Here is a 21,953-nt window from a genome sequence, read left to right as displayed (position 1 = left end):
GCTTAATTGATTAAATACCAGTTGGTAATTTAACATTGTGGATGATTTCTCTGTTGCGTAGAAGCTTGATAATTGGCTTGATTTTTTCTGCGTTCCCATGTACAGCATCTGTTAATTATCTGCAACACCTTTACAGATTTATGAGAGTGCACTAGTGATTTACTGCTGAACCAGAGGCACCCTGTGGAAACACCCTCGGGTTTTTTTTTTCCCCCTCCCCAATTTTTTTTTTTTTCTTGCCAACACCCTTCCCCACAAGAACCGTTACAGTATGACAATCTGTCATTAATTGTAGGGACTAAACCACAGGCCCTTTCGGCTTCATTTATTCTTTCCACCTGACTTTTCCTTGTTTCAAGTATTTTCAAACCACCTCTTTGGGAGCCGGGTTCTTTGTCCGCGGAAAAATTAGCTGTACACAACCTAAACGCTTCCCCACTAATCACATGTGACATATGCCTCCAAGACCCACTGGTGTTATTTAAGGTGGAATTGGTGCCTCTTTCTACTGGGGGTCATGGCCAAGTGAGGAGGCATTGCCCATCACCCCGGTGACCTCTCAAGACTCCCTGTGATGGGTATCCCTTTCCCAGGAACCTTGACGCTCTGCCCCCTCCCGTTTCCCTGTCCTCTGCAGTGGTGATTCCCAGGGCTCAGAGTTGGCCATGCAAACACTGTTAGCGGTAAATAATTTCCTTTTTTTTCCACCCTACTACCAAAGTTACAATCTGTGAGCTAAGGAGGAGAGGAGAAATCAGAGAACCTATCACACAATAAAATATCACATCCATCAAATGGGCACTAGAACTTTGTTTAAAATCATGCCATTAATACATTAGGTGTTATAATTTATTTTTATTGTTATTCATAGGTTCACGATAAAGCAAAACCATCTTAACTATGTGGTTTTTATTTAGAGACTTCAATGTCAACGGTGGGGGGAAAGAATAATGCACTCATTTCATTGTTGTTGTTTTGAGGACAGTACATGTAAGAGAATAGAATTGGTAAGGATTCACAAACATAGGCTATTCAGCTTAGTACAAAAGTAATAGAATCACTTACCATAAACAACTGTAGTGTCCTGACTTCTAGGCAAGGTAGTGCCTGAAAACACATCAGAAATGCGTTTTGATTCTTTCCTTTTTACGGTGCGCTTTCACATATACTCTGGCATTCAAGCAGCCTTGTATTACTGTTGCCCGTTTTATAAAATGTGAGGAGACAAAGACTCAAAGAAAGTAAATGCCTTTGACTGCAGTCACTCCTCTAGTAAGTAGAGAAAGACATGATCCTAAGATCTTTAAGTGATGTCAGAACAACCAACACAGCAGAAACACTAAACCCCTACATGATAATGTGAAACGCCAAAAAGGTATCTATTTTCATTGGTCCTCCAGCATCTTTTGAATTGTGCCATTTGGATACCTGAATAGTGAGTGTGTGTGTGTGTGTGTGTGTGTGTGTGTGCGTGTGTGTGTGTGTGATCACACACAGGCACATACACACATGCAGGGGCACCGTTTTGCGTGAAGGGTAGTAGTTGTCCACATTGTCAACTTAGCAAACCAAGCGTTTGGCACGACGGTAAGGAGCTTTACAGGCATTCGCTTATTTCCTCCTCAAAACTATTATCATCAACAGAATTCCAATAAGTAAATCAAGGTTAAGAGAGATGAGGAAACATTCGTGAATTGACACGGTGTGTCAGTGGTCGACCTGGCCTTTTATAAATGCCACCGTGCACGTGTCTTATCGTTAGCTCTGAGCCACCGCTGTGCCAGTCCTGACGATAGGCATTTCTGTGGAATCCTCCTAGGTGATGTTATCATCCCCTTTTTTGGCAGATGAGGAAATTGAGACTCAAGAGATTAAATAATTTGCTGAAGGCCCCTTGACTTGTCTTTATCCCTGGATCTTTCCGCTCCCCATACACTCAGACCTTCGTTCTAGATGACGCAGGGCAGTGGTTGGGAGGTGTAAGAACTTCAGATTCCAAGCGTTCGTATGTGCATCCTAGTACACCAAAAGACCATTGAGAGAAGGTAGGTTGACATGTGTGCGTGACTCTAACATCCTCGTATATTGTACTTTCAGGAGCTCCGGAACGCTCAAAGCGAGCAGCTTATGGGTATCCGCCGCGAAGAAGAAATGGAAATGTCAGATGACGAGAATTGTGACAGCCCGACTAAAAAAATGAGAGTCGATGAATCAGGTAAGGCTGGTGACTGCCACACACCTGTGAGGCATCATAATGATCTTCCAGATCTCACATGGGGCGTATGTACTAGGAAATGGCCGCATAACTCACTTTTATTTGAGTTATACTAAACTTTCATCTTTGAGTGACTCTGCCTTTTATTAATAGAACTTTAAACTCCTTCTTCGGAACATGGTGATTTAAATTGGTCCACTTGTTTCTGTGTCCATATATCTGGGGCTGTCGCACTTTCTTCAGGGATATTTGCCTATTCCCATAAAAATCCTTTTCCAGAGTGTGGCAGCCACCGCTGATGCTGAGATACAGATAAAATTTGGTCTCAGTCTGTGTGCTTCTTACATGGGAATTGTTTAATCCCTAAAGGAGCTTTCCAGCCTCTGAGCCAATGTGCTGGAGAATTAGACATTTTTCCAATAAACGTTCCCTAACCTGTAATCAAAGAGGTGGCCTCATTTGGTACCAAGAAAGGGGCATCACTCCTGAGTTGGAAAAAGGAGAGAAGCTTAGAGAGAACCTTGCTTTTCGTGCTCCGCCTACACTCAGATGCTGATTGAAAACTCTCTCCCCGAATTAGATGCAAATCTCTTGGCATTACAGGCAAGAAAGATGCTCAATCAGATATGGGAGACACCCAGGGAGATTGCTTGCTCGTCCGAGGGGAAGCGTGTTGTCTCAAGGGCCTGGGAAGGACCACAACTGCCACCATTTCCAAAAAAGAAAATCAGAGGAATAGCATGGATTTGACCTGTCTCCTTCGACGTACCAGTGAATAAAATACTCACCCACCTCAGGCTCTTTAACAGAATCAAGTGGCCAGGAACAGAGGATCTTTGCTAGTGTGTCCGTAGAAGCCAAAACCAAGACTCCAATACTCAGGTCATCAAGATTGCAAAGTGGTCAGAGTGCTCCCTTTCTCCGGGGTTCAGCGAGTGCCAGGGCCATGAATGATGATCACAAGAAAATCCTTTTCTTTTAGGCGTACGTAGGAGGGAGTTCAATTTCCCTAGCGCAGTGGTTCTTTCAAGTGTGGTCCCCCGTCCAGCACCATCAGGCACCTCCGAGGAATTTGTTAGAAATGTAAATTCTTGGACCCTGCGCCATCCCCAAGGAATCAGGAACTCTAGGAGGCAGGGGTGGGGATGTGAGATCCAGAAATCTGCGATTTAAATTCTCCAGGGAATTCTGAGGCGCGCTAAACTTTCAGGACCACTGCCTTAGAAAATTTCCCTTTCATCCTCAAATGCCACTCATTTAAATCTTTCAGAAGCTTAGCAGAAAAGAAGGCACCGTGCCACTAGTTTTTGAAGCCATGTATCTTTTGTCTGAAAATTGAACCTAGCATTTATGTGTCAGTGTATGTCTCTTATTAAGTGGAAATGAGATTTCTCAGGACCGATTATTGGGAGTGGACTTATTTATTTGAGGACGGCAATTTCTGTCCCGCAAGCCTGCGTATATCAAAAGCAAAGAGCAAGTTTTAGTGTGAATTTCTTACATTTAATGAGCTCTGCTGATAAATAAATAAATAATTTTCTTTTCTCAATAAAGCCTTCATCATTTTTGAAGTTTCTAGATGAGGGGCAAGTTTACATGAAACTTGGATCCTTAACATTCTTATACGGTAGGTGTAGAAGAAAAGAAATCAATCAGGAATTCTTATTTGAACCCGTGGCTTTTTTTTTTAATTTTGGGGTGACATTTCTTTTTAAACAAGTCGTCAACTTCCCAAATGAGGAATGTGTATAATTTCATAGTTTGCTCAGAATAGGACAAGAATAATAATGACTCAGGCAGTAGGCTCCAGTGGGAGGTCTTCTAGACTGTGACAGCAAGCATAGACCCACAGTTCCACTGCAGAAGAATTCAAAGCTCCCTTCCCTAGGCTGAGATGCACGAGTCTCTCTGGCAGCTTCCCTGAAGAGCCTTCTAGCTAGATCTCTGTTGGTTTTTTCCCCCAGGCATCTAATAAGAGCCTGAAGCAGGACCTGAACTTTCAGTTCTCCGGGATTTTCCTTGGCCAGCGCAATGAATGCACACAACACAGAGCATGATCTATACGAGTGCTGGTGGGAGAGATGGAAAAACTGGAGTTCAGATGCCAGGTCCCCAGGAGTTCAAAGTCTTTTTCGTGCTTTTCAGAATGAGATGGACCAGAGGACGCGGCGTGTGGTTTATGGGGAAAGCGCAGGACTGATTAGAGGAAAAGGAAAGCAACTAACCTTTTTTATTCCTCTGGGCCCCGCAGATCCTGCCAAAAGGCTAGCAGCTGTTTTCCTTTCAGCCCAGCATATTCAGGGACACAGCCTGACGGCAAGAATTCCCATCTGGTCTTTTGACCAAGCTTCAGACAGGATCCCTGCAAACTGCTGCTGGGAGGGGAGGGATCCAGGCCCAGCAGCCTCAGGAAAACACACCTTTCAGTGGTGTCATCCGAGACTCTCTGCATTCATTGCAGGTGCAAATTTGCATCTGTCAGTCACCCAGGAGCAGGCATCTCAAAAGGCTCAATTCACTGATGGAAGTTGCTAAGGGCTGACCTAGCAGTAAATCTTTCTATTCTTTAAAGAATCCCTTGCCCTTTTGCTTTCTGCCGAAACAGGGAGCTTCTGCCTCCAACCTCCCGGGCAGTGGGTGACCCAAGACTTCTTGGAAATTCCAGAGGAGGGCATCCTTCGTGGAGCCTCCTCCTGTCCAAGAGGACTGTGGAGAGGCTCACCTGCCAAGTTGCGTGAGGCCGATGCACCAGGACCTCTCTGCTCCTCACCTCCTCCTAGAGCCCACGCCAACCTGCACAGATTTTATTTCTGAAGGGGAGACGGAGAGAATTGACTTTCCTTGGTTTCTAGAAAGGATACAATTTATTATGTTTGGGCTTATATCTTGGGTTTAATTTTTTTCAAATCAGTGTTTTTGGCATATCTCTGCTCTTCTGGTTGTGCAGAATATTTCATTGTACTTTTGCTTTTTACCACCTGTAATAACTTACAACGTGTCGTTAGCTAGGGTTCCCCAGTCCTGCCATAACTGCCATATAATGCTGGGCAGGCAGTTCACTGTTCCTCCTTATCAGTTACCTCCTAAAGGGGAAACAGAGCCGCTGGAGCAAAACTAAGATGCTGATAAAAATGAAAATGAGTTTTGTTAATAAATTTGAAAATCAAGACAGATTTATTGAAGCATTCATTCAAGAAGATTGGCATCCGGCTCCAAAGCCTGTGAAGATGATTTCTGATAAAAATTCAAATTTACTGCTGCATCGTCTGCCTTTTACTGGAATTAAGCCCCACTTTAAAAGCCATATCTATTGCTGCTGCTTCCTCCTCCTTCCTCCAGGTTGGCAGTAGGGGTAGGGCAGGAGTGCACAGGGAACAAAGGGAAGAAAAGAGGAAATCTGTCCAGAGTGTAAGGCCTCATGTGGCAGAACTCAGTTAGCCATAGTACTGTGGAGTCGGTTCATGGAAAGCCCTCCCGACCGCACCAACAGCGTTGAGCACATAGTAAGTGCTCAGTAACTGACCTCCGCTTGTCGTCGTCACCTAGGGCACCCGGCTCTGGGCCTTTCACCAAGTAAGTGAATTGTGTTGACTTCAATTGCACATGCCCCTTCTTCTTCTGGTCTTTGTTTTTGATGCCTTTGTCCCAGAAGTTGATGGGAACATGGTAACCCTGAGAACATTTGCTCTAAACGGAAAGCCTTAAGAAGCTTGTTCAAACGAGGATGATTCATTTCTCAAAATGTTCACAACTTTTATGCGTTCAAAATCCAGTGCCACGTGCTGAATAGGCTGTGGCCCGGAGAGTGGACACTCAGCATCATTCTAATTATCAACAAATATTTGTCAAGCCCTTCTTCTTCTCCAGACACTGTGGACCTGGTGGGGGGGGGGGGGCAGTATGGAGAGGGCTAGGCACAGTTTACCCTGCCCTCAAGAGTGTGAGGTGCTTTTTGAAGAGAAGAAATACACATTTTAAGTTAAAAAGTACAGTGGCTAAATGCCTAAAAGCCTAATGCCAAATATGTTCGAAAGCCATTGCCGTAAATTTGATGTAAACCAAAATAAATACCTCTATCCAGTGTTTGCACCTCATCCAGTATCTGATGAGTGTAGATTGTACATTGAAGACAAATTTCAGAAGGATAAAACTAAAATGTCCTTCCTTAATAGACAACCCTTAAAACATTTCATAATGCGCAAACAAATGTTCTTGGATTGTAATTACACCTCATTTAATCTCTGAGCTCTTCATAGGAGCAAATACTCTTTTAATTATGAAAGGTGTTTTCTAGTTGTCGATTTGCCATGGAAACTTTCCACATGTAGGTACAGATTTATTCTTTTAATTTCAATAACACATCCAGCAAGGATTCCGAAAATCTTTCAGCTAATTGAATCAAATTAGAGACTCACAATCAAATTCAGTTGGACCTAGCAGTATTCAGTGTGTCTGAATAGTTTCATATGTAGCTGGCAGCTTGAGGTTAAAGAAATTAACAACAAGAAGGCGCTCTCTCTGGCTATTCCCTTGATCTCTTTGAACACCAGGACTGCCTTCGTGGTTTTCCTGATTAATTCCTACACGAGAGTGCTTTTGAAAGACATTTAGGATGCCCAACAGATTACAGTTTGTCACAAACCTGAGAAGAGGATTAGTGCTACCCCCCTCCCCCAGCACCAGCCTGGGCACAGAAGGAAGGATGCCAGAGAAGGATCCTGCAGGGGGCCAGCCGAAGGGGGCCACGTCACTGGCAGCTAGTAGAAGGTTTTAGGAAACACTGCATGTGATCTAAGCAGGCTCACTCAGGAGTTGCTCAGAACTCCGCAGAGGGACGAGAGCACTCAGAAGTGAAAAGTGAAGTGACCCAGTGAGGCCACAGCCACGCCGAGATCCCTGCACGAGCAGACCCCCAGGGCAGGTGCACCAGTGGTGAGAGGAAGCAAGGAAGGACAATGTGTTCGCAGACTTTTGTGTTCACATGTGATGACAACCCGAAGGAGAAACAGCGGCGGTGTGTGTCCATCCGCGACCACTGAGTTGAAGACGAGCGTCTTGTTTTCATCCACAGAAGAATGTCTTTTGGGAATCCAAGTGCCAAACAAAGAAATGTGATTAATTAAAACTAATATGGCTGAAAGATGATGAAATGCACCTTCTGATGTGGGCTGAGCAGGCTGTTTCATTTCTGAACTCTGGAAATAGAGCTTCATTCTCAAGGAGCCAAGGCTTTTGCTACCCTCCCACCCCGTCCTTTTTCAAATTTTGCTAATCTTACCAAAGGAAGTCAAGCCAATGCTTATTTCAGGTAGAATTTTCAGTTCCCTCATCTCGTGTGCACTTACAGCTTCCCTTTCATAAAGGACATGGTTTTAAAAAGCATAGAAATAATTATTTTTGTAAATTGCCTTACCTTTTAAATGCAAGAGACGGATGCTATTAAATTGATCCTCTAGCATAGGATTCCTTTGTCATGGAAGCACTCTGGTCCAACCAGACTGTGTTTATCTGTCCTACAAAGTAACATTTGGAGCCTCAGCTCTTTTTAAGCTTAGCCCCTTATTAATCTTATTTTTGTGTAGTACCTGATAATGCCATATTCCTGACATCTCTGTCACATATGCACACATTCTCCATAATCGTGCATTTAGTGTAAAAATTGATTGGTTCTGCTGAAATTGCGTTGTGTCTAGGAGACCGCAGATTTTGTCAGATACTCTAACCCTGCAACTGTGCTGCACCCCCAAAAACCCAGTTGAGCCCTCTCTGAGGATCTCAAACAGTTTGTATTCCTGGTCAACACTGGCTTGGAGCCGGTTTCCTGCTGTGACAGCCCAGCACAGGGTCCCAGCTGCTTTTGCAGAACAGGCTGAGGCTCTGTGAAACCCTAGCTTCTTGCCTAGTGACGGGAGGCCCCGGGAGCTTGGTGACATCAGAGGAGAAAAGGGAGGAAGTTAACAGCCCATCCTCAGAAAGGGAGAACTACAGAGACCTTGACCTGAGAAGAGCGTAGACAAGTGGCCCGTGCACGGGATGAGGTCACAGCACAGCTACTCACGCACAGCCCGTGGTCCCCTGACACCTCGCACCTGCCAAAGCGCCATGATCTAGATTACGGTTTATTATGTTTTCTGGGCATTTCATTCTGATAAAGTTTGAGGCAGGATCATTACATAGGAGAGTAGATTTAATCCAGTTTTCTTAGTAGGCTGTAAGGACACTGAGGGAATATTTATGTAATAAGACTCAAAGTTGCTATGGAAAATACTATAGCAACCTAACATCTTCCCAGACTCAGGCAGCCACTTGTAACCACAGTCTAAATTTACATTTATTTTAGTGTCATTTTATCGACACTCTTAGTATCTCATTCTGACAGGATGTTAAAATATGTTTTCAGCTTGGATTTGAGCAAAATTAACACAGTGTTGTTGGGATTTAAGTGTGGTTTGCACAACTTCTGGAAAAAATCAGAATATTTTTGAGGGACTTTAGATGACAGGATCTGGGTAAGTTTGTAAGTTTTTGTTTTTCTTTCCTAAACATAAGGAAGAATTCCTTAGTAGTGTTTATTCCTAATTGTTCCTTTTCGCTTGTAAATAATAAGTGGGAGTTTCTGATTATGAAATAAGGATTATCCTCTTCGACACTGACTTTTGTCAAGTGTCAGTTAGAATCGAGTGATTCTAGTTGGTGAATCCTAGAAATACTTTTAGTAGATAGAAAATACTTTCAGTAGATCAGCTCATTGCCCTCCAGCAGCATGTAACGTTTTAAAAATAAAAGCTGTTTTTCATATAAAGATAATGCTTGGTCATTTTGGAAAATCTAATGATTAAGAATAAGGAAAGAAGAAAACTGTTAGTTTTAATACTACAAAAGAGAGTTTCGCTTCTAATCGTTTTTCTTCTCCACAGCTTAACTACATAAGCACTTTGCTATATGTTTTTAGGGTTCAGAAACAATAATTCTGTATGATTTTGTTTTCAGACAGTTCTTGTGTAACAAGTGAGTGTTTTTTTAAGCTTCCTTTTTATATGTTAATGAAAGAGAAAACAGAGAATGAGCACGTATCTCTTCTGGATCATAGGCTCTTTTTTCGTGAATCGCTGGGAGTTGAAGCTATAATCTTTGAGGTAGTCAGAGTGGATTCCTGAGGTTATTAGAAGCCTGATAACTGGACCAGCCGTCCCCAAAGCATCTTTTAGATCTCTTAAATGTGAGTATGGCAGAGAGGCTATAGATATGTGGCTGGTTGGTAGTGGAAAGATAGTATCTATTGATTTTCTTCTGTACCTCTCCATCTAAAATCTTAAAATGTGACTATAACACTGTTAAGGTGGGACATTGGCCAAAAGAATCAATACCAGACTATATTAAAACATATGCTATTACCAACTTCTTAGCACTGATGTACTGTTTATGAACATCATTGTCCTAATTCTTCCGTGTGTTCATTCTGCTTTGTTCATCAAAACACACTTGGTGACACGGTTATTGTACCTTGACTGCTAACACTGTCGCCCATAAGCTTCACTAATCAGAGACCTGACGATACTAAGACTACTGTATAAATACGATAAGTGAGGACAAGACAAAGTCCTATAGAATTCCGGGTATCCGTGCACAGCGGAGTGCCACATAGCTACCGAAAAAAGTAATTGAAAGAAGTAATTACTTTCTTCCTGTCTTGGAAACTCCCCCTGCGTGATATGATGCTTATACTTAGAATCCCTGGGCTTTGAAGTTTATAGCAAGTTTGGAAATTATTATTATAGTAAGCTCTCCCATGTCCAAGTGGCTTAGAAACTCTTTTATTTGGGTGAACGTCCTTGACACCAGAGAGGGACTAAGGGCTCAGCCACTCTTCCCCCCAGTTTTCAGGACACAGTGTGTGAAGCCTTCTGGGAAGAGGCTAGGGAAAGGGAACTTTATTTTAGACTCCCCGTCAGTAGCAGAGAAGTAGGAAGAATCATTTCTAGAGCAGAAGTTGCAAGACAGAGTGTATTCATCATAGTGCTTCGGGTGTTGCAGGTTCTTAATGAGCCCACCATGACTTCCAGAGACGCTCGCTGTGTCCCAGAGGCCCTTGCTTTCCACTTAAGGCAAATGGGCCATTGACAATGCAGTTACCTAAATTTTCAGTTATCGAATCACTTTAGAAACATGTAAATATCTAACACTGGGATATTGGTTAATGAATTATATATCCATAAACAGCCTTGAGAAAGATCATATTCTGGAAGACTATATAATGGCATGAGAGATTCTCAGTGTATTGCTAAGTGATAAAATCAGTTACAAATCAATGTACAGATCATGTGGTTTGTATATGTGTTATATTCATAACTTGTATGTTAGGGAAAATATGTAAGGATATGGGTCAAAATATTCAGCGATTACTTCTGGGCGGTGTGATTATAGGTGATTTTTGTTTTCTTCTCTTTGCATCTCAGAAATTTCCACAGTATATACATGTATTATTTTAATAATTAAACTAGTAAGTAGTAAGTATTAATTTTTAAATTACCTCGGAGAACGTGTGATAAAATTCACATTGATTGGGGAATACCTAGCCATTTCCAGTCAAACAAGAAAATTAAAAGTAGTAACCAGTGTCAGATAATGGAAACTTATTATTGCCTCCTTTTGCTTTACATTAGGGAATTTCCACATTTAATTTCCAGACCCCATTGTCTTACAATTTCCTGTTTCAAGGACTGATCATATTTGTATAGCTCTTAGATTAAGAGTCAAGAAATAATTCAAGTTCTAAACCGGGCAGACATGTGCTGTTGAATTCTGTTGAATTCTGCTTTTGAATTCTGCTGTTGAATTCTTACCCGCCAGGAATGGCAATGATGAGTCTCTTCAGATGTGGAAGAGACCCTTAGAAATCATCTTGCACAACCATTTTCTGTTTTCACAGACAGGAAGATGCAGTCACATGTTGAGAAGTTATGTTAGTTCCCCAAGATAGCAAGTGGACAGTCTAGAGCTCAGTGCTACTTTCCTTCTTTCCTGGTTAATGACCTTCACAAGGCACCACTAAATTTGATGGGAGTAAAGCTCCAGAATCTCCCCCAAATGCTTTAAGTGGCTTCGTAAGAGGCTGTAACCAAATAAAATCAACCAAGGATTTTGAAAGCCTGTGACGTGCATGGCACCATGATGCCATTTGGAGGCAAAGGTAGACTGGAGAGTGTATTACCTTAAAATGTTAATCCAGACAAAGCTGACTGGGGCTCGTGTTTAGTCTCCCCATTATTTTCTGTATTTTTGACTAGAAAGAGGTTGACTTCAACGTCGGCAGAGCATCCAGCAAACTGTTTTTAGGCCCATTCCAACAGAAATGCCAGTTTTTAAAAATACGCAGGAAATTGGCACAGTCTCTTTTCTAGTTGAGTGATATTTATTTCCTCAAAAGCAATCTGTTCTATGGCTTTAGGCAAGAAGAAGAAATGCTTTGAAGAGGTGAAGTGCACGGGGAAAGAGCCGTGCCATCACACATTTCCTTTGGCAAACCCTATACCCTGTCACAACTCGTGTTTTTCACTCCCCAGCTCTCCAGAAAAGTAAAGAGAAAAATCAAGGTACTTCTCAAAACACAGGCACAGACTTGATGGTCGGTCTGGAATGATCTGAACCACAATATTAGCCCTTTTATTCCCCATCTCATCCCATATATCCTTTGCATCCCTAGGGTCTGGGAGAGCATATGAGAAGATCACCAGTTTGTTGACCGTCTAATTTCAGGACTTATTGTAGTGCTGTCCCTGTTTCATTGTTCCTGGGGCTTTTTTTTTTTTTTTTTTTTTATGAGATGTACCTCTCAATAAGTCTTAAAGATCAGAGGGACAGCATCTACGATAATACCAATCCTATTGAGATGCACAGTCTCAGGGAAGTTTTGACCCAGGAGAGATCTTACAAGTATTATGCCCTCTCCCTGCCCAACCCATGTTTTAATTTAATGAGAAAAATGTGTTGTTGTTGTTGTTGTTGTTGTTGTTTCCCCCCTAACAGTAATTAGTTGGAATGTCAGATAAATTCTGCAAGTTTCAGGTTTTTGTAATTACAAGCGTTCAGACACAACTTCAGTGACAACACGTATTTGGCAAATCTTGTAGAGGTAGGTTACTCTTCTTTTAGTGATTTACCAGTCCATTTCTCAGGAATTGTCTCCACCTGCCATCCCACGCTTTTCTAGGATAGTTTATGTGACCCGAGCACCCTAAAGTTATCCATTTCTCTGTCCTTAGCTCTTTGCTACCATGCAATGTGCCAAGCAATGTCATACTACAAAGCGGTGATAAAATTAAAACAAATATTCACAAAATTCTTAATGCCATGTACGGGACCACGAGACCACTTGTCTCGAAGTACCAGATTAAGGAGAGAAATTAGCACACAAAGTCTTGTAAGACTAATCAAGACTCGGTCTTTGATCTGAGAGCGTTGCTTGTGTGCTGTGAAGAATCCTAGCAGCACATCATCAGAGTTCTCCTTTCTTGGAATAGCACTGGCTCACAGCCCCCTGGACCCTCAGGAGTTATAGCCCATGCGAGCAGGTACACCCTGACCTAAGGAACCGTGGGGGCTGAGATGATCTGAAAAGAGGTTGTATAAATCTATGCATCAGAACTCCATCTTCTCCCTGGAGAAGGCTGTATTTTGTTGCAAGCAAAGAAGAGTAAAAACATGACACGGGCGGACCTTCCACCCCGTGTGTTCCTTAAAGACTAGTTTGAGATCTTTTCCTTTCTGAATGGCCAGCATGTGGCGTTGCACAGTACAAAGACAAGAGTTTGTGAAATGAAGGGATAGGAAATTAAAACTAGGAAGAACTAATTTCTAATCTGTTGAAGGGCTTTTTTTTCCTTCAGTTTGGGACCACCCCTCCCTCCAAAAAAATAAAAACAACAACAACAACAAAAACCCCACAACTATTGTCTGTTTAATCCTCCCAGTACTGACCATGTTTTTCAGAAGAGGATCCTGAGCTCTAATGGAGGTTTACTAACTTGCCCCAAATCTCAGAAGAGGAGTGTGCCCTTCAAGTCCCTTCTTGCCCTCTGTAGTACCCCCTCTGCCACCCTCCTGTGTGTAATCCGTGTCTCCATGCCTCTCTGAAGTTGGCAGGAGCAGGGACCTAAAAGAGCGCGGCCAGTGTTCTTCTCAGGACTAACGCTCCTCAAAAACAATGCCCTGTAGTCCCCAAACCTCCACCGACGTGTCTGGTCCCCTCTCCTTCCTCTGGACAATCCTGCTTCCATAACTCGGTATCACAAACTCTGTGTGTTACTATTTAGAGCAGGGAGAAGAACCTGTCCCTTCAGACCATTAAAAGGTGGGAGACTATGGCAAGGTTAGGGATGGAACTGAAATGAGGAACAGCAAAGAAATAAAGTAATATGTGAAACTTTGCCCCTAGAACTAGGTTGAAATTAACGCAGATGGAAAATGTAACTTGATTTTTCTTAGTCATTGGAAGTTGTTGGGTCTTTGGGCTTTTGAAACAGAAATTAAAACTTAAATTGGACTTTTTGCCCCTTCGATACAGCATTTGTGACTCTAAGGAATGTTATCATCGATGCCAGCTCATCAGCACCATGTTAACAAAGCACTTTCTCTGAAACTATCCGTGGTGCCTTCTCTCTCGTGTTCAATAAAGAACAGGCAACAAGAGAGCTGGTTTCTCAGAGGAATTCCTTTAACCTTTCGGAAACAAAATATTTCATGCTAATTCCTGCTTAATTGGAGGGAAGTCATTTCTTTAAAATCATTGAATATGAGTTTGAAGTCTGTTCCATCCCTGACCTCTTTAATTCAATCAAGGTCACCCCATAAACTTGCCCAAACAGCTCTATTTCTCAATTAGAAAAAAGGGGGTAGAGCTGTTTAAAAGCATTTAGCATTTGATTAATAGTGCTTAACTGGGGCTTCCGCACTTGCAGAGGGTTTTTAAGGAGTTGCTAGTAAGAATGAAACATTGCTACCTGAGAAATTACACTCATCAAAAACCAAAAACAAATCATTTTAATGAGCAAAGCAAAAACTGCTCTTTTTTTTTTTTTTTTTTGTGGGAATGTGAGAAAGATTATCACACTCAGTACATAGAAGGTTTTAATATCTGAACAACTCTCTCCCAGAGAAAAATTGCTATAATTTAGCCATCTAGACAGTTTTTAAAATCCGTGCACTTTTCCCTGCCCAAGGACTCGGGGAAGATGAATGTGGGGTTTGTTGAAGCAGGCTTTTGTAGCACTCAAGCTCTGGGGGTGAAAGCAGTAACGAGAAGATGTGTCCCGTTGAAGAATATGAACTAGGGGCGCCTGGGTGGCTCAGTCGGTTAAGCGTCCGGCTTCGGCTCAGGTCATGATCTCGCGGTCCGTGAGTTCGAGCCCCGCGTCGGGCTCTGTGCCGGCAGCTCAGAGCCTGGAGCCCGTTTCAGATTCCGTGTCTCCCTCTCTCTCTGCCCCTCCCCTGTCCATGCTCTGTCTCTCTCTGTCTCAAAAATAAATAAACGTTAAGAATGTGAACTAGAGCCATCTTAAGGGAGGGGAAATCAAGGGTTCTGAAAATACGGTTTTGGAAGGCTTCCTTCCACATTTCCTTCCTTCCTATTCTCTGGGCCTAAGGAAGGCCAAGTTCACCCTGACACTCATTTGATGAGGGGGTCCTTTGGGTGGCAAAATCATTAGAAAGGCTCTAAGGAAGTGGATAGACGAGTGAGAACCGGTATTCCTGGAAGCGTTTAGAGACACTGAACATAATAAAGAAATAACTTCGAGCCAGATGAAGTTAGAGGCCTCTGGAAGTAGCTGAGTTTTGTTTCTGGAGTGGCTTGGCAAACAATGTGTCTCTTCCAAGCCCCAGCCTTCTCGATAGTAACGTGCGGCTCATCCTAAGAGAGTTTACTTGAGGTCGTAAGAAATGACCGAGGAAGGGGCTCCGTGGCACTTTGCAAATACCTGGTACTATGGCAACGTGGAAGACTGATACCGGTGAGCAGTGACAGAAGGTGTAGATGAGTGATTCACAGCCCTGGCTCCGCGTGAGAAAGAGCTGGGAAGCTTTCCTGGCAACGGCTGGGAGTTAATGCCCACTCACGTGAGTTATGAAATAGTCCTCAGGTATTTCTGCCACACAAAGGCTTGAAAACCACTGGCACATGACATGGGGACTGATGTCCGTCAATAACAGAAAGAACGGGAAGAAGAAACAGGTTGAGGTAAGGTAATAAAGGATGAGAAGAAAATGAACATGAAGTAAAAGGTGGGGCACCGGGGCAGCTCTGTCGGTTAAGTGCCCGGCACTCGGTTTCAGCTCTGGCCATGATCTCACAGTTTGCGAGTTTGAACCCCAAGTCGGGCTCTGGGCTGACAGCGCGGAGCCTGCTTGGGATTTCTTTCTGTCCCTCCCTCTGCCCCTCCCTGGCTTGCTCGCTCGCGCTCTCTCTCTCTCTCTCAAACAATAAATAAGCATAACAAATTTTAAGGTAAGAAAATGAAGTAAAAGATAAAAATGTTTAGGGGAAAGGAAGTGACTGACATGGCAAATCACCAAGGACCAGAGAAAGAAGAAATGAAAGGGAGCTAGTTTATTGGTTTAAGTGTGGCATGCGTGACACTGGTGGAGAACCCCCCCTCGTCATAGCTGCGTGAGGAACATGTGAAGCATCCTCTGGCTAATCGGAAAAGGGTTGTTTGGGAGGAAAGACAAAAAAAAAATGAGGGTAGTCTGATGCAGAAAAACGTGGGGAAGGCCAAGTACAGAGTCTCTGCTTTTCTCAGACTCTAGGAGAATAGCCAGGAACTGTTTTCTCATCCATCAGTGGTTAGAGACAAGCAGGGATGGGCCCCCTCTCCTCAGTAAGAAGCTGGTGTCAGGACCCCTGGCCAAGGGTCATTAGTTCCCACCGGGCACAGAGGTTGGGCTGGGCCTCTCCGGGGCGCAAGCCACGGACCTGCTGTGGCAGGCACTTTCTCCAGAAATATGGCTGCGAAGAAAACGAATACGCAACAACATCCAGTAGATCAGAAAAATGTGTTTTGGAGACACTGCCGGGAGGATTTATGAAAGCATTCAGTCACAATATCATCACGGGAGAGGCAGTAAGTAGCGTTCAGAGAGGAACAGGTGGATAGATTGATGAAATGCGAGAAGGCAAGGCAGATGGCGGAGAGGCCTCGGCGGCCATGTTGGAGGGTAAAAGCTGGACACGAGAAGGTCCTTTTAAGAACAGAAAAGCTGCCAGAAAAGGCTCAGAGAAAGCAGGTGTCAAAAAAAAATGACGAAAGAAATGTAAGACTGGAAGAAAGTTACGAAGGAACGGGGATCCGGTCCCTACGGGCCAGGGAAGCGGCTCTAAAACTTTGGCATGCGTTCAGCCCGCCCTGGATGGTCGTTGAAAGGCACATCCTCAGACCCCATTCCAGACCCTCAGATTCAGAGGGTCTGGGATGGGATAGCTCCAAGAATTCCCCTTTAAGATACCAAAGTGGAACAAATGAGGGCTGCGGGTGGAGGAAACTTGGAGGAATACTGGCCTCAGTTATTCATACCAATGTGGTTCTACTGTGGTTACGTACTTAGAGAGGACAGGAATTCTTTCTGCCCTAATGTCAGGCACAAATACGTGCGCATCAATCAGTCTCAACACTGGTGACCAGGAGAGTGGAGAGGATGAGACTTCACGGGCAGCCCAAGCACAGTCCCCACCCACCACTTCCCCCCCGCCCCCCCACCCCCCAAAAAAGCTTGAGAGCAAAGTCTTTGTTCTCTCTTAGTAGACTGGATAGTTAACGTTTATATAAAGCACAAAAAACTGAGGGGAGAAAAGCGTTTTCTGTGCAACTCCTCTTTGTTGCCCCAAGTATATGATGTGTGTGCTAAGATTAAAAAAAAAAAAAAAAAAAAAAAAAAACTGTGGGAAAAGTTGCTATTCCTTGCAAAAGATGGTGCCTACATCTGAGAATGTTGAGGTTCAGGCTGAGCTTCTCTTCACATTTCCGAGTGTGGATGTGTTTTATGTGGTGGAAACCACCAGTTCAAGAGTGTGTGTGTGTGTGTGTGTGTGTGTGTGTGTGTGTGTGTCTGGGGAGGTGTTAGTAGGAGCAGGAAATCCCCACTTCTTGAGGGGAAGGTGTCTTGAAGAAAATGAGAAATGACCAAGGAATCCGCAAGTTAGTGGGGGAAGGAGGTGAGGTCCTTACGCCGCAGGCAGGTGAGGAAATGAGAAATGAGACGAGGAATTCCTTCAAGGGAGAGGTTGTGATTCAGGCTTCTCTGGTTGGACAAGACCAACCGCTATGAAGGGTGCAGCGGCCCAGAGCTAAAAGCCAGTGGTGCAGAGTTGTACCCAAGGGGGGCGCTCTGTGTGCGAGGGTGGCGGCCATGGCGGGGGGAGGCGTTCCCACGCCCCCGAAACCTGTGTCGTTGTAAGATTTATCTTGGTCTGAGTCTGCTCTGAAAAGGAATCTCTAAAGCCTTCAGAAGGTAGAAAAGAGGTAGTCCTGACTCTTGGAGGTCAACATTGAAAATGAAAAAGAAAACTGACATCTGATCAAAAAAAGTAAAGGGGGGCGGGGGGGGGGGGAGAGCTGGAGTTGAGGGGAGAAATGCCCCTCTCGGTAGCCCTGCTGCCTGGGTTTGGGACTCCAACAACCCAACCCCCTCTCCCCTCCTTCCCCCTCATCCTGCCCTGGCAGTCTGGCCACCCTCTCCCGGAGACTGCTGGGTCTTGATCTGTGCTCGCCCGAGTCCTTGAAAGGCGTCCCTCACCCCCACCCAGCATCCTTCAACAGTACTTTAAATTGCAGGCTTATCCTGCTGTTGAAAGGAGTGGGCAAGCCTCTCCGCTCATTTTGCCCTGGGGACGATGGGGGAAGCTGGGGGTGGCATCAGAGGAGAATAAGGTCGGTGGCAAAGCAGGAAGGCATGATGTGAATTCTCCATGGTGTCTGCACCCCGCAGCACCTTGTGGCTGCTGCTCTGGGGCGCAGACCCCTTGGTGAGGATGAGCTGTGTGGAAGGGGAGACAGACGGGGCTTTTTTCCTGATTTTCCTGTTTTTTTTGCCAGCTGTGGGTTGTGCCTCCAGACTCGAATTTAAGCCATTATAATAACAGGATCTAGCTTACCTGCACTCTCCAAATTACCCTTATTCCACCGGCCTCACACAAAGATGGAAATAGACACCGCATTGTGCTTCTGTTTAGCTCTCCCTAATAATAGCTAATGTGCAGGCTATAATGCACACTGCAAATATAAAATGTTATGTCAATGCTAAGTTGTAATAATAATAATCCTGCAAAAATGTAGCAGAAGGAATTTCCGTGAGCAATTTGAGGAAGATTGCTGCTTCCGCGGTGATACAGGTGTGACTGAGAAACAGATCGATTACAGTTTGTTGGGACTGTAGGAGGCTGTCTAGCAGGAGCCTGGCCGGGCAGCGGGGCCATGATGCCCTTCAGCTCTGTGTCTGGACACTGGGAGGCACCGACATGGCAGCAGTCCAACGACCCCAGGCCTTCCTTCCCCTGGTCAGCTGAGGGCAGACCCAGGTCTTGTCTTGGGCTTTCCTTGGCCTGTTCAGAGGACATCTTGGGGACGGGACTCGGTGGGAAGAGAGGTTTTTCCATCGCCTTTACTGTAACTGAAGGCACATGACAGAGCAACCACACAGGTGAGGTCAGAAGGTTGAGGGAGGGGGAGGCATATATACATTATATATATATATATAATATATAAAATAATATATAATATATTATATATTTTTATATTCATATTTTATATATAAATATATATTTTATAAATATATATAAATATATATATTTTTTATATATAAATATTTTATAAATATATATTTATATATTATAATATATTATAATATATAAATATATATATTATATATAATATATAAATATTATATATTTATATATTATATATAATATATATTATAAATATTATACATATTATATATAATATATAAATATATATTATATATAATATATATAATATATAAATATATATAATATATAAATATATATTATATATAATATGTATTATATATATTATATATAATATATATAAATATGTATTATATATATAATATATATAAATACGTATTATATATATAATTTTTAAATAAATATATATATTTTAATGTTTATTTATTCTTGAGAGCGAGGCAGAGCGTGAGTGGAGGAGGGGCAGAGAGAGAGGGAGACACAGAATCCGAAGCAGACTCCAGGCTCCAGGCTGTCAGCACAGAGCCCGACGCGGGGCTCGAACTCACGGACCGCGAGATCACAACCTGAGCTGAAGTCAGACACCCAAAAACCAACTGAGCCACCCAGGCACCCCTGGACACAGCTGTCCCAATGGAGCCTTATTAACCAACTGCGGCTCAGGAGCTCGGCAGTTCATGACTATCAGTGTGGCCATTTCAGAGGAGAGAGACACGGGGGGCAGAAGGAGGATCCCTAAGTGGTCTGAGTCAGGCGTCAAGACTGTCCAAAGGGGGCCAGACGGGTCCTTCCTTATGGATCATTCCCAAGATTCTCCTGCAGAAGAAACTTGTGTGTCTGTGTTAAAATAGGGCCTCAAGCAGAACGCTCCCCAAACAGTGCCACAAGTGGAAGCCGTTTTCTGTTTTAGCAACAAATTTGCCACTCTCATGGTGTCCTTGGTTCCTTCCCTCTCCGGCTGTAGCACTTACCCGCGCCCAGGCTACCCCAATGGCATTATGTCGAGGACAGGAGGTAAACTGGGTGGAAAGCCTGCGCCTCCAACCCCTGCATCTCTCAAACCCAGCTCCATCACCTGTAAAATAAAAACTGTGATCATACTCACTATATCGTGTTTTTGGATGCTGCAAGGAGATCGTGCAAGTCACATGCCTCGCACAGTGCCTGGCATGTTAGAAATTGTTAGCTGTTACCACCACTATTCTTATTGCTGGTTTTTATTTGGGGGAAATGGGGAAGGGTGAACTCTCGCCCTCACTCCGAAAAGAGGCGCTCAGGGCATTGGGATGTGGCCAGGGCAGGACTGCCCTCAAAGGTGCAAGGCATGGAGCTTCCTCCAGAAGGTTTTGTCCAAACAAGCCAACCGTAGCCCCAATTCAGGAACCAGGTGACAGAACGAGCGATGGTCTGAGCAGCATTTCTCAGAGCGTGCTCGCGGCCCCGTCAGCACCACTGCCACCTGAGAACCTGGACGGAGGCCGTTACTGGGGGAAATACTGGCTTACAGGAACACCAGCTAGTTTGTAAATAAGGCCCACATTTTCAGGGGCTTCCCAGTGCCAAGAAAAAGCTTATTCTTTTTTTTTTCATTTTTGTATGTATTTGTTTATCTTGAGAGAGCGCGCGCGCATACGTGGGGGGGAAGCAGGGAGAGAGGTAAAGAGAGAATCCCTAGCAGGCTCCACACCATCAGCACAGAGCCCGACGCAGGGCTTGAACTTACAAACTGTGAGATCGTGACCTGAGCTGAGATCGAGAGTCGGACGCTTAACCGACTGACCACCCGGGCGCCCTCGAAAAGTTTATTCTTGAGCACAGAAGAGTCCCTAAGCAGACACTGTCGGTCTCCGGGCACCTTTCCTGTGTGTGGTGAGTCAGAGACCCAGGCCCATTCCAGCAGCGGGAAGAGACATTATTCAGAAGACACCCCTCGCTCCCTCATGCCCCGCTGGTGAGCACCAGCCTCTGGGACACTCACCTGTCAGGAACGACGCTGCACTGAGCAAAGAAAAGCATGAGTTTGGGTGCACCGCATGCTGTCTCTGCCACAGAAGGGCAACCCCCCTCCCCACCCCCCCCTCCCCGCCAGGCAGCCTGCAAGGAGAGGCTTGGGGAGAGGCAGATGGGGCCTGGCCAGTAGCTAAGTCACTAGCCCAGGGGGGCTGGAAGGTGACCGATATCGTGGGGGTGTCTTCCAGGCCTTGGACCTCTCCATATCATCCCGTGTTCTGACTCTGTCAGCACAGCCGCCCGTCTGGGCAGCAGCTGATGAATCCTTGAGAAGGGCTTCTTGTGTGGGGGAAAGAAACACACAGTTCAGCAGCCCTCTCCTGGCATTCCACGTCTGCATCTGGCAGAGCAGAGGGAGAATGTTAAACGCGGAGTTCCCCAAAGACACAAAGATGAACAGTTCTTGAGACATCCAGATATTGTTAGGAATAATATGTTAAAGTGTTTTATTAATTTAGTTACATCTTGCCTGAGCAGGAAAAAAGATATTAACATACTGTCAGCTTACCGGGACATAACCCAAAATAACTTACATTCTTCATATAGGGCTAATTATTTTTCTGAGGCCGGCTCCGGCTGGTAAGAGAGAGATTTCAAGGCTTTCCCCAGATTATTTACTTAAAGAAGTTAAGCCTGCCACTCTCTGTTTCCATGGAAACACAGTAAGTAATACAGGAGACAGGAAGAGGTCACTTTGGCCATAATTAATATAAAGAATAATGGTTTGTATGGAATCTCGTAAAGGGTAAAGCAAGCTGCTGTAATCCCTTTAAACCTCCTTTTCAGCGGTACAATTTAATCTTTGGATCAATTTTCCTACACTGACGTCACTTTGGTAATTTTAGTAGTCTAGTGCTAATTCTTGAAATGTAATTTAATCTTGGTTGGCAAAGTTTTTCTTCTGTTGCTGTTTCATTTTTGATCCAATCAGAAAATCGCGGGAACAATTTTTCTAGGGTCGGAACAACTGCACTG

The 21,953-nt window shown here is 44.1% G+C and overlaps 1 protein-coding gene across 10 annotated transcripts in view; it reads left to right on the top strand.

The window, feature by feature from the left end:
* ENOX1 (ecto-NOX disulfide-thiol exchanger 1) overlaps positions 1-21,953 on the top strand; it is a 555,654-nt gene that overhangs the window by 436,020 nt on the left and 97,681 nt on the right. For all 10 annotated transcript variants that reach the window (XM_078433342.2, XM_078433340.2, XM_078433328.2 and 7 more), the window contains one exon: positions 2,098-2,215. In XM_078433342.2, coding sequence (XP_078289468.1) covers positions 2,098-2,215 — 118 coding nt within the window. The remainder of the gene's footprint in view (positions 1-2,097; positions 2,216-21,953) is intronic.

The sequence above is a fragment of the Panthera onca genome, chromosome A1 (assembly GCF_046562875.1).
Source record: "Panthera onca isolate mPanOnc1 chromosome A1, mPanOnc1 haplotype 2, whole genome shotgun sequence".
Classification (NCBI taxonomy): domain Eukaryota; kingdom Metazoa; phylum Chordata; class Mammalia; order Carnivora; family Felidae; genus Panthera; species Panthera onca.
Note: the sequence above shows the minus strand (reverse complement) of the source record. Positions and strands in the feature narration are given on the sequence as shown.